The 12,040-nt window shown below is 29.9% G+C and overlaps 1 protein-coding gene across 6 annotated transcripts in view; it reads right to left on the bottom strand.

The window, feature by feature from the left end:
• NBEA (neurobeachin) overlaps nucleotides 1-12,040 on the bottom strand; it is a 638,449-nt gene that overhangs the window by 493,440 nt on the left and 132,969 nt on the right. For all 6 annotated transcript variants that reach the window (XM_081293195.1, XM_081293196.1, XM_081293198.1 and 3 more), the window contains exon 11: nucleotides 5,231-5,339. In XM_081293195.1, coding sequence (XP_081149321.1) covers nucleotides 5,231-5,339 — 109 coding nt within the window. The remainder of the gene's footprint in view (nucleotides 1-5,230; nucleotides 5,340-12,040) is intronic.

Here is a 12,040-nt window from a genome sequence, read left to right as displayed (position 1 = left end):
ATAATATTGTAAAAATCAGTAGAGTAGGGAGACAGTGAAGATTACGGAAGGGGTGTCATTTTATGTAAAGTGGTCAGAAAAGACTTCTCTGATGAAATGTCATAAGCAAAAATCCTGAATGCAGCATAGAATCATGCCATTTGGACATCTGTCCCGCTGCCCGCCCCCCAACACACACAAAGTGATGGATGAAATGGGAAAAGTAAAACCAAAGTCTTGAAATTAGCACATGCTTAAGGAAACAGAGCCTTTTATGGCCAAATATGGCTAGAATCAAATGTGGCTGAAATAGAGCAAGAAAGAAGAGTGGTAAGATATGATTGATATCAGAGGTCTGAGACTTAAAATTTTATTCTGAGAAGAATGAAGTATTAAAATTTGAAGCACTTCAGAAGAACTAGTCTGAGTACAAATAAAAAATGAGCTGGGCATAACAAATGATAAAAGAGAATAATGGTTTGATCTAAGATGATATCAATGGATGTATGTATTAAGAAATAGATTAAAAAGCAGGAATTAACAACTGATTCTAGATATATTTTGACAGTAAGACAACATAATTTGCTTAGAGTTTGGATCTAGTGTGAAAAAAAGGAGAGTCAAAAAGAATTAATGTTTTTGGTCTGAACTACTTCTCAATAAGATAAACAAGACAGAAAAGATTGGAGAGGAAAATGAAAATATGTGCATAATCTAGATTTCTGAAGATTATTAGGCATCCAAGTGGAAGTGAAAATGGGAGCAACTTTAAGAGCAATTACTTTTTACAGGATTCTGAAACAACAAAATGGATAAGCTCAATTAGGGAAAGATACATAGACAGAAAGAGGAAAGTTTTCCAGAGTAAACAAGAAGACAAGGCAGTCTTTAGAAACATGAGAAAAAGATACTAGGGAGAATAAGAGGAGGGAAAGGAAGTAAACAGAAGAAGAGAAAGATAGCTAGATGTCATAAAACACAATAAAGGAAAGATTTCAAGGAGAAAGCATTCAATCAAAATGTTATTAACAAGCCAAGTAATATGAAAACTAAGAAATAACCACATTATCCTATGGTGACAGTGACATAAGCCATATTAAGGGAAGTATAATATAATAATGAAGACCTGATTGGAATAGTTGTAGAATTAAAAGTAACTGGGAGCTTCACATCTAGAAATCAACTAACTTAAGAAAAATGTACAAACATAATAAATCTCAAATAATGAGGAAAAAGAATTTGATAAAATTCAACATGTTTATGATAAAGAAAATTCTTAGGGGGCTGGCTCATCGGTAGAATGCTCACTTGCCTAGCACATGCAAGGCGTTGGGTTTGATCCTCAGCACCACATAAAAATAAACAAATAAAATAAAGGTATTGTGCCCAATTATAACTTAAAAAAACATTTAAAAAAGAAAACTCTTAGCAAACTATATGTATACCTTTAATATGATTTAAAAATCTCCAAAGTAATCTGTAACACCATACTAAGTGGCTAATTATTAAAAGCATTGCCTGTAAGATCAGGAATAAGACTTAGATGCCTACTATATAACAACTTCTATTTAACAGTGTAGTAGAGCATAATAAAAAGCAAGGGTAAAAAATAAAATAAATAAATATTAGGAAGAAATAAAACTGTCATCTTCAGATGATATTGTTGTCTACAAAGAAAATTTCTTGAAAAAACTATAAACTACTAAAATTAATACAGGAGTATCAATAATAGCATAACAACTCAATATAAACATCAATTATAATCTATATATCAGTAAAAATTAAAAATTTGAAAAATTAAAAATGTCAAATATATTAGTTTAATGAGAATACATTCATTGAAAGCAAATTTTCTATGTAGAAAATTACAAAAGAGGACCTAAATATACATAAAATAAAATATTTAATATAATAATATCAATATAATACAATTAAAATGCTAACATTTTCTTCAGAAAATTGACAATATGTGGGAATTTAAAGACTTAAGGGTAGCAAAGGTAATCCTGAAGAACAAAACTATAGTTGAATTATATACTATTAAAAAAGACAACAATATACTATCAATATCACTATTAAAGAAAACAATATACTATTAATATCACTATTATGTTCCCTCAAATAGAAAATAAATCAATTCCATTCTCATATGGTTACCTGACAAAGACTAGATTGCTATGCAGTCAAAAATTATTTTTTAATAAATGGTGTTGAACCAGGTAGATACATGTGGATGCTCATCAACTTACATTGGGGTTACATTCCAATAAAGCCATTATAAGTTGAAAGTATTTTAAATTGAAAATACATTCAATACGCCTAGTCTACTGATCATCATAACTCAGCAACACAGTACAATGTCAAGTATTATTTGTTTAACCTCACGATCATGTTTTTACTGTAATCTGTGGCTCGATACCACTGCTCAGCATCAGGGGATGATCCTATCACATATCACTAGCATAGGAAAAGATCTAATTTTAAACTTGAATTCAGTTTCTACTGAATGTTATGGTACACCACAATGGTCAAAAAAAATTAAGTATTTAAGTCAAACCAACATGAACTGGGAATCATTTGTATATGGAAGAAAATTTAAAAAGAAAAACCCTGATTTTATTTTTCATGCCATATATAAGTTTCAATTCCAGAGGGACTACAGATTTAAATACGAAAGACAAAGCGAAATATTCAGAGAAAACAGAATAGACTCATGGATTTGGGATATATAAGGGCTAATCATATAAGGGCTACTCACAGAAGAAACTGAAAATTTGAGCTTTGTTAAAATTAAGAACTTCTATTCATCAAAAAACTCCATTGAGAGTGACAAGTCAAAAAAGAAGAGAGATTCGTAGTAAATATCTAACAAAGTACACATACTCAGAATATATACAGAATTTCAACATACTAAAAAGAAAATGACAATCCAAAACAAAATGTGCAAAAATTTAAACATATTTTTAAAAAATACAACAAAAAGGACAAAATAAGCATATGAAAATGTCCAACTTAACAGGACAACACAAATTAAACAGGTAAACACAAATTAAAACATGTAATCCATCAATGGAAGAATATCTTAGCAAGTCACACCTTTAATAAGGAACTGCTTCAAGAATAGCTCAGAAACACCTTCAGTTGGGTGCACTGGCACAATCCTGTAATCCCAGCAAATCATGAGGATGAGACAAGAGCATCACAACTTGAAGGCCTGCCTCAGCTACCTAACAAGACCCTAAGCTACTTAGGCTCTGTCTCAAAATAAAAAAAAATAAAAAAAAGGTCTAGGGACAGAGTTCAGTGGTAAAGAGCTTCTGATTTCAATTCCCAGTACCAATTCCCAGAACCAAAAATAAAAGCAAAAAGGAATTCCAACAATTCAATAATAAAATGACAAACACCCCATGTTTTTTAAATGGGCAAAAGATCTGAAAATATTTCTATGAAGAAAAATAACAATAAATAGAAAATGAGCATGTGGAAACAGTCAATAAGTACATGTAAAGATGTTCAACATCATTAAGTCATTCTAGAAACCAAACTTTAACTTTAAAGACGTGGAAACAAATGTCTATGAACTGATGAATGGAAAAACAAAACGTGAACATATATTATTTACTAACAAAAGGAATAAAGTTTTGATATATAACTGATGAACATTGAAAACATAATGCTAAGCAAAATAAACCAGATACAAAACAAATATTATACTTTTCCATTTATATGAAATATCTAGAATAGGCAAATTCATAGAGACAAAGTAGATTATAGATTGCCTCAGTGCAGGGGTCTTAGATACAGAAATAAATGGTAAGGGATATGTACGAACACTTCACAGAAAAAATAAATGTCTAATAAACATATATAAGAAAATGCCCAGTCAAAAATAATAAAAAAGGATGCAAATTAAAATTACAATGAGATATTTTGAATAAGTGACGATATAGCTATAAAGATATTAATTCTTAAAAAGAATAGTTTTGGTTTGAAGATCTCTTATAGTGTTTTTAATTTTAGGCTAATTTTGAATGTTAAAGGGTTCACTTCAAAATTATGCTGATAAATCCCCAGTAAAAAAAAAAAAATAATAACACAGTGATCCTGCCAAAAGGCATTCCATTTAATTCATGAAATGTAACTTATAAATATAACTTATAAATCTTCTAAATAATTCTTAATCTCGAGATATAGGATAACGATATTCCATCATTTGAAAAAATAAATGATAAGTCTCAATGGAGTTATAATAATGTTACTGGGGTGGGGGAAGCCTCCACAAAGAAATGCTAACAGTGATCAATCTATTTAATAATATACTACTCTTCAATTATTAATCTTCAAAGAAAGGGCAACACTTACTTCAAAGAAAAGACAGGCTGCAGGTATTTCAAATGTAACATAATTAAATGTGAAACAAAAACTATCTGCAAGTCTTCATTTTCTTTCCCATGGTAAAAATGAGTTAATTTCTCTTAGTTGAGATATTACCTTTATTAGTTAATTCTCAAATAATTTCATACTTAAGAGCAGCCAAGTATTAAAATTAAATGATAAAAAGAGAACTCACAGGAAAACTAATATTTTTCTTTAAAAATCCCTTTACACATGAAATTTCACTTTAATTGTTAATGGAAATCCAATCTATTAAGACACCATCATCAATATTCAACATTCATTGCTACAATAGAACAACTGTGACTAAAGCAGATGTCATAAAAATACATAAATGAGATGAATGAAAAAAATATTTGTGCTGTTTATATATATAGACAAAAGTTGCTTTGAATATTCAAATATATTAAATGCAAGGATAACAGTACAAAATAATGTTTCTGCCACCAAAAATAAAAATTTTAATCTTATAATTGAAAAATAAAGCAAAACCTAAAAAGGAAATCCATTTAAGTAAAACAAATATAATAAGATTTCTAAGAAACTTAATCTGAGTGTAAAGATAGCAAAGGAATAGGGGACAAAATTAAAAGAAAGGATACTTGCAACTTGAATAAAGGTACATGGAAGAATGTTTCTGTTTTCAATCAAAATTTCTTAATTACTTACACTTCTAACACCCATTTTAATTCTACGTCTAAACTTCTATCTCATGATATAAAAAACGTCTTGAATTAACAACATTATAACCATTATGCAGTCAATGGAAAGGGAAGTTACAGAAAATATAATTAGTGACAGTCAGCTGTCTAGGTATGAAAGCTACACAATAAAACCATCAACATGTAACACTTACCTTTTCAAGTAAGTAGCCAATGACTAAAAAGCCTTTTCCACCCAGCATCTGTTCTTGCATGGCTACTGAACTTTTAAGGAGTTCAACCAGGAATGCCAAAAGAGTAGCACTGCATGTAAAGTACAGATAATTTCATTTTGTAATCATTAAATGTTTATTATAAACATGAAAGTATTCCATTTAAGTAGTTTGTTGTGTCATATGATAACAAATATTCAATACTAATTCCTATTTTGCTGACAACTGCTATTTTGCTTTATATATGAATACATTTCTTACAAGAATGAGAAAACTAATTTTATCCTTTTGTCAAATTAAATAAATTGGAAAGTAACTATGTACTTTTATATTGTTACATTAAACATCCAAGTTTATTTATACATATATATATATGTGTGTGTATATATATATATTTTTTTCCTACTTCAAGTTAATCCAACATAAACAAACACAGGTATCTTTCCATAATTAAGAGTTTATCATAATAGTCTTTTGAGTATCTGGTTATCAGAATTTTAAATATGTACACAACATTATTTTGGAAAGATGCACCTATTTTTTAATAAATTTATTACTTAGACCTATTTTTCAAAAATACTTTGTTAAAAAAATTCCAAAGAAATATATAACATGTCACTTATATCCATGTATGCCCTCAGAAAATGTATGAGAGCAAAGACATGATTTGTGTAATACTGAAATGAAAAGTTGCAATTAATTACACAGTGTACACACAAACACATAAAAGCACACAAAGATATGTTTCAGACAAAGATTAAGCACTTGGTATGTCTGCTAGATGAAAGAATGAAGAAACCAAAGAAAAATAAATGATTGCATTGAATTAAGCTTTAATAACATGTTTTCTTCACAATTACATGACAATTTTCAACAAGCAGCACTGATACATGAATGTAGTATTCCTGAAAATGAATATATATTTTCCTCTAATGTATATATTTAATATCATTTATAATAAATTTCTGTAAACCATTCTCTATTGGGAATTAAAATAGTGTCTACCTAAAATATTTTATGATATAACCTAATTCACCTATTTGCGTTCTTAAGAAAGGGCAAAGTTACAAATTTCTAAATATATTTTAAGCACTTGGGAAATTTTGTAATGAGAAAACTTGAAGACTATTAAAGCCCAAAAGGAATATGAAGTTCTAGTTCTGAATAATTCTAGCTCTTCTGGATTCAACAGAATTGACAAATAACACCTTTCTCTGATGATGTGGCTATTTTTGTTCATATCAAATGTTCTCATAAGAAGAAATGATAGCAAAATTATCATTATCATTGTCAAAAAAATGATTGTTTAAGACTGCATGACATTAGCTAGAAAAACAGACTATCCAGAAATAAAGTATTTCATTACAGGAAATTAAAATTCAATTATATTAACTGGCCCTATATCCTTAAACCACAAAAAAAATTAAATTGATATTACAAATCAATTTTTTTTACTTTTTCCTTAAGTCAAAGACAGACATTTTAAGAAAAACACAATTATCAATGAATTCCTTGGGATTTTTAAATGTTTCTGTAAAGAAGCACAACTAGTAAGCAATCTAATCCATTTTAAATAAATTAAATCAATAGTCAAGGCCACTTCACAAATAACTACTTAAGTCACTATATTACATATAATACTTCTGCTTAAATGTTTGCAAAGAATAAAGGAACTGCATTGATATTACACAACTTCCTATCAGCTCATGAAATTCTTACCTACACATATAATTGTGTTTTATTGGGAGAACTGAATTCCTAAACATCAGCACTGCCCAAATTAAAGACTAGAAATAATTCACAATGGTCCCTACAGAAAAAAATATATATTTCTTACAATATATCACCGTCCTATTAGAACCATATAAAATTACAAGGATGCCACAATTATATTTTTCATTTATGTCAGAAGAACTAGTCAATCTCAAACATCTAATGAATTAACTTGGACCTCTAAATATTATGGCGTTCCATTACAAAAACAAATATTAATTTTATTAAAATTCCAAAATCTTAACACATGACTATGCTATCCATGAATAATTTCACTTCAATGTTAACCATGACAACAACTGAAAAGTCACATGCATTCACCAACCAAAGTATTGTTAATTTATACCTAAAACCCAATGCAATAGCAATACCACATCTTTACAAAAAAAAAAAATCTTAAAAATAAGGTATATTTGACATGGTGGACGTAATAGTAAATAGATGGCCATCTTTGAAGAGGTACAATTTTCAAACATAATTTAACAAACTTACCAGTAACTAAAATGCATCGGATTGCTGCAGGGCTCACAATAAACTTGCAAAATTCTTTGTACTGCCATACAAAATTTCTCTCCATTCTTGCCTATTTCCAACTCCCCTAGATACAAAGGCAAATATAAAGGATACTTCAGCCCATTCCTATATCTCCTACATACCACTTCCTGTCTAGAACACATCATCTGTAGAGGGTCTAAATGTATAGAATAATCCAAAAAGCAAGTAGCTGTCAGCCAAAACTAATATACACAACACAGAACATTCTCTTGAAAAGTATAGCAACGCCAAGGAAAAGATTGTCAGGAGTGTTTTATTTGATAGACAAAAAGTGTACTAACTATTATGACATGATAAAAAAAATTGCTAAACTTTTCAACAGAAAGAACTATAAATATGTTCTAGTAGTAGAAATTCTAATTCAGGAATCATTATGGGTTTTTAACTCTGTCTCTTTTTAAGGAAAATGACACTAATAATCTATCAATTTTTAAAAAATAATTATTCTCTTCCAACTCTTAATATGCTTCAATTAAATGAGGCAATAATATTTATTTCAAGTATCATAAAAATATAAGGACTAGACCTAAGGGGGGAAAATGAAATCATATAATACTACTTGTTAATAACTAAGAATGTTTATTATGTCTCCAGAGCTTTATGGAATATCACAACAGTCTTGGCCCACAAATACTTGAGAATGTTTAGTAACTATGTACAATGATAACTAATTTTTAAAATAATAAAACATATACTATATTTCGAGTCTAAAAATGTATACTAATGTAGATTTTTACTTGATTTCACTGTAATTTCATTCCATTTTTTCACTTAATTTTTTAAAATAACTAAAGTAGACAATTCATGTAATGTGATCCAAAAAGCATTATTATTGTTGAGGTATTTTAGTTAGAGACATAATATATCATAAAGTTGATAAGTAAAATGATGGAGAATGAATATATGATCTAAGATCACTTCAAAGGCAGCTCTCAGAAGATAGAAAGTAGCTATTTGATTTGCTTTGTACTGACTCAAGCAAATTATCACAGCTAGATTGGCTTTAAAGAAACATCTTTTTGTTAAGAAGAATGTAACTAACTTATACAAAAATTACCACTTCCCTCTCCCTTTGACAAACATGCATTTAATCTCTTGAGAAATCTTACTAGCAAACTAATCATCAAAATAAATTCAGAAGATTAAGTCCCAAGTTAGATTTAAAATATCAGTAAATGAGAAAATTCTTTTCACATTTTCTTACGTAGCCTACTTCAGTACTGAAAAACACTGAAATTTTTCAAAAGAAGATTAGATTACATAAAAATATCTTAGACCATAGAATCTATACTATTTCTGCACTGTAAAACTCCTTTATGGTGAGATTGATCACAACAAGAACAAAACTATGAATGAAATCAACTTAAATTCACACCCAAGATCCTTATTTCCTGGTGACACAGACACAAAAATAATCTCTCAATAAATGAGAAGGGTTAGATTCCTTCCCAGTTCAAAATTAGAGAGATCTAAACCAAAAGTTTCCAACTGCAAGCACATTTAGCAGTCAATTTAACACAAGGAACTCCTGAACAATCAATCTCAAAGACGACAACTGTCTAAAATATGTGATGAGATCCAGACACACAAACTGTCACATGTGTCAGTACAAACATGAAGTGGAGCTTCATGTCAAAGAAAATAAAATGCATTTATCTGTTAAGTCAGATAAGGAAAACACTGAAATGCAACACAGTAAAATGTAGGAACACATGGAATACACAAGTGCCAAATGAAATCATTAAACCTGCCCTGGGTCATGAAATCTCTCTTCTGTAATTTCTACCTTTTCCTTCAGCCTGATATGAAGGTACGAAGATTCATACACTGAATTACTACCACTGTCATGGGTAATTAGAAACACATAGCTAAGGATTTATTAAAAGTTACGCAATTACACATTTATATCTTCCTTTGTTTCAAAACAGATTTTATGTTTCATTAGCCTATTTCCAACAATACAGCAAAAAATTTGGAAGTTCAAAAAATTGTGATTTAAATGTGATTCCATCTGTGCTATGAAGGAAATTTTAAAGTATACACATATAAAGGAATTAATCCCAAACCTCCTGTGATTTATTATTATATATTTGTATATGGTATCTTAACAGAATTTACAGTTTAAGAACCCAACAGTCTTTTCAGAAGTTGTTTTCACATATTACTAAATATACTCAATATGTACTAAATATACTCAATATGTACTAAAAATGTCAGAATGCTAAAAAATTAACTCTCAAAGTTGTTTTTGTTCTGTTTTGTTTTGTTTGGAATATGGCAATTCTTCCTCCATTGAATTGCTTTTGCACCTTTACCAAAAATCGATTACCCATAAATGTGTGGTACCACTTTTGAATTCAATTTTGCTCCACTGATACATGCATTTATCACTTTGTTAATACCATACTGCCTTCATTATTATAGTTTTACAGTGAGTCTTAAAGCTGGGTAATTACAATCATTTCAAATTTATTATTTTTCAAAATTGTTACTGTGGTAGTTTTCCTATATAACTTTTAGAAACATCTTTTTCCACATCAATATACATATTCAGGGATTTAGAATGGTTTGTGTTAAATCTACATACTAATTTAATGTCATCTTTACCATGTTAAATTGCCCTACTCAGGAATAGAGTATAACATTTATTTAGGTCTTTGTTTCTTTCATCTGCAATTTGTAGTTCTCAGTGCATAAATCTTGTATTTGTTTTGAAAATTTTTCATTTAAACACATAAATTTTGAAGCTAATGTTTATGGTATTTTTAAATTTGGTGTCCTTCTGTACATTGTTTATTTTTACCTAAGAACCTTGCATCATGCAACCTTGTTAATCATGCTTAATAACACTAGAATATTGTGTGCCTATCAATTCTTGGCAAATCATATCATCTGCAAAACCTGATTTTTTTTTTCTTCCCAATCTCTACAACTCCTATTGCACTGGCTAGAATCCCTGATCTAGATTAGGACCATGCACATACAGCACCTGGCAGAGTTTATTAACAATTTTATAGAATTATTTTCTCACATTCTTCCCTTTCAATGATTTTCCTGATAATTTCTGGTTCTGCAGCTCTTCCTTTCTCCTGTGAGAAAGCTAGTTTCCTTATTCTGCTGTGTACTTCTATAACTTTTCCCATATCCAGAGTCATAAGAGGGAAGACAGAGAGATAAGAAAACTGACAGGTGTTTATCTCACCCTCTAACGACACTAATTCCACTGATCCAAGGAAAGGTGATCCTTCCCTCACAGTTTGGGCTCCACTGGTATCACTGCCTCTACCATAATTAGACTACATGAGGATTTGGATGTGACAGAACAGGTTAAAGAATAGAAAAATTAACAAGGAACTCATATACAAGGGCTAGAGAGTTTCTCCTGGAGCTTGCAATTCACGGCATCCAGGTACTCAATTCCAGATCTCCAGTGCATGCAGTGCACTCCAGGGAATATGGAGGGACAAAAACTATAGTGAATCATCAACAGCACAAAAGTAATTAAATTCTACTTTTTCTCCAACCAACCTGCTACTATTCAGTTTTCAGAGCTCTTAAATAGCTGTTCCATAGATTCTGATCATATAAGGTTTTATTCTTGTATTGAGTGGGAAAAATATAATAGACTGCTTATTCCATCTCTTACTCTTAATTGCAACTGAAATTTTTAATTCCCACTAATTTAAATGAAATTCCAAAGTAAGATGATCCAATACCCTCTCCCACAAATAATCTTTCTGTGTCCCTATCTTTATCTCAACATGGTAATAGGACTTATTCAATGTGGCCTGATATTGGCAGATGACAAAGAAAATATCACCAGTTAGAATTAAAATTAACACTATTATAGAACAACATCCCCAATATTCTTCACATCTTTTACAATGAAGAATTATAACACTGACCAAAAATTTTACAAGCTAAGAAACCAAGTATACCAAAGATGATCTTAGTTATTATCAAATTCTAAGTATTATTCCTTTTTTCTTGTCTTCACAGAAGACCACATTTCCTAGCTCCTTTACTCATGACTAAGTCAACAGAATGAGAACAGAAATCTCTTATGAGCAACAAAAGTGAAAAGCCTTAGCATAATTCTCTCATCCTTCTCTTCCCTATTACAAGGAATGCTATTTTGAAAAATAAGAGTGAGATCCAAAACCCTAGACTGCTAAGTGAACTACGTATAGTCAATAAGCAATATATAAATCTCTATGGTGTAAAGTCAAAGTTTCAGGATTAATTTGATCTCACATAGCAAACATGTATACTAATGCATATTTCAGATTTCGTTACACTATCCTGTACTTAACTAATATCTAATTATTATTTATCTTTCACATAAGATATTCCAGTACATATGATCCAGAATACACAGAAACACCATATTCTTTTAAGTTCTCATACAGAACAGCACCTTGCCTATTCCAAAGTAGAAGCTATGCACAATGCCCCTAGACCAAA

Source organism: Spermophilus citellus (genome assembly GCF_964194105.1).
Source record: "Spermophilus citellus genome assembly, chromosome: 1".
Taxonomy (NCBI): Eukaryota; Metazoa; Chordata; class Mammalia; order Rodentia; family Sciuridae; genus Spermophilus; species Spermophilus citellus.
The sequence above is the reverse complement of the archived record's forward strand: the minus strand, read 5'-3'. Positions and strand labels throughout refer to the sequence as shown.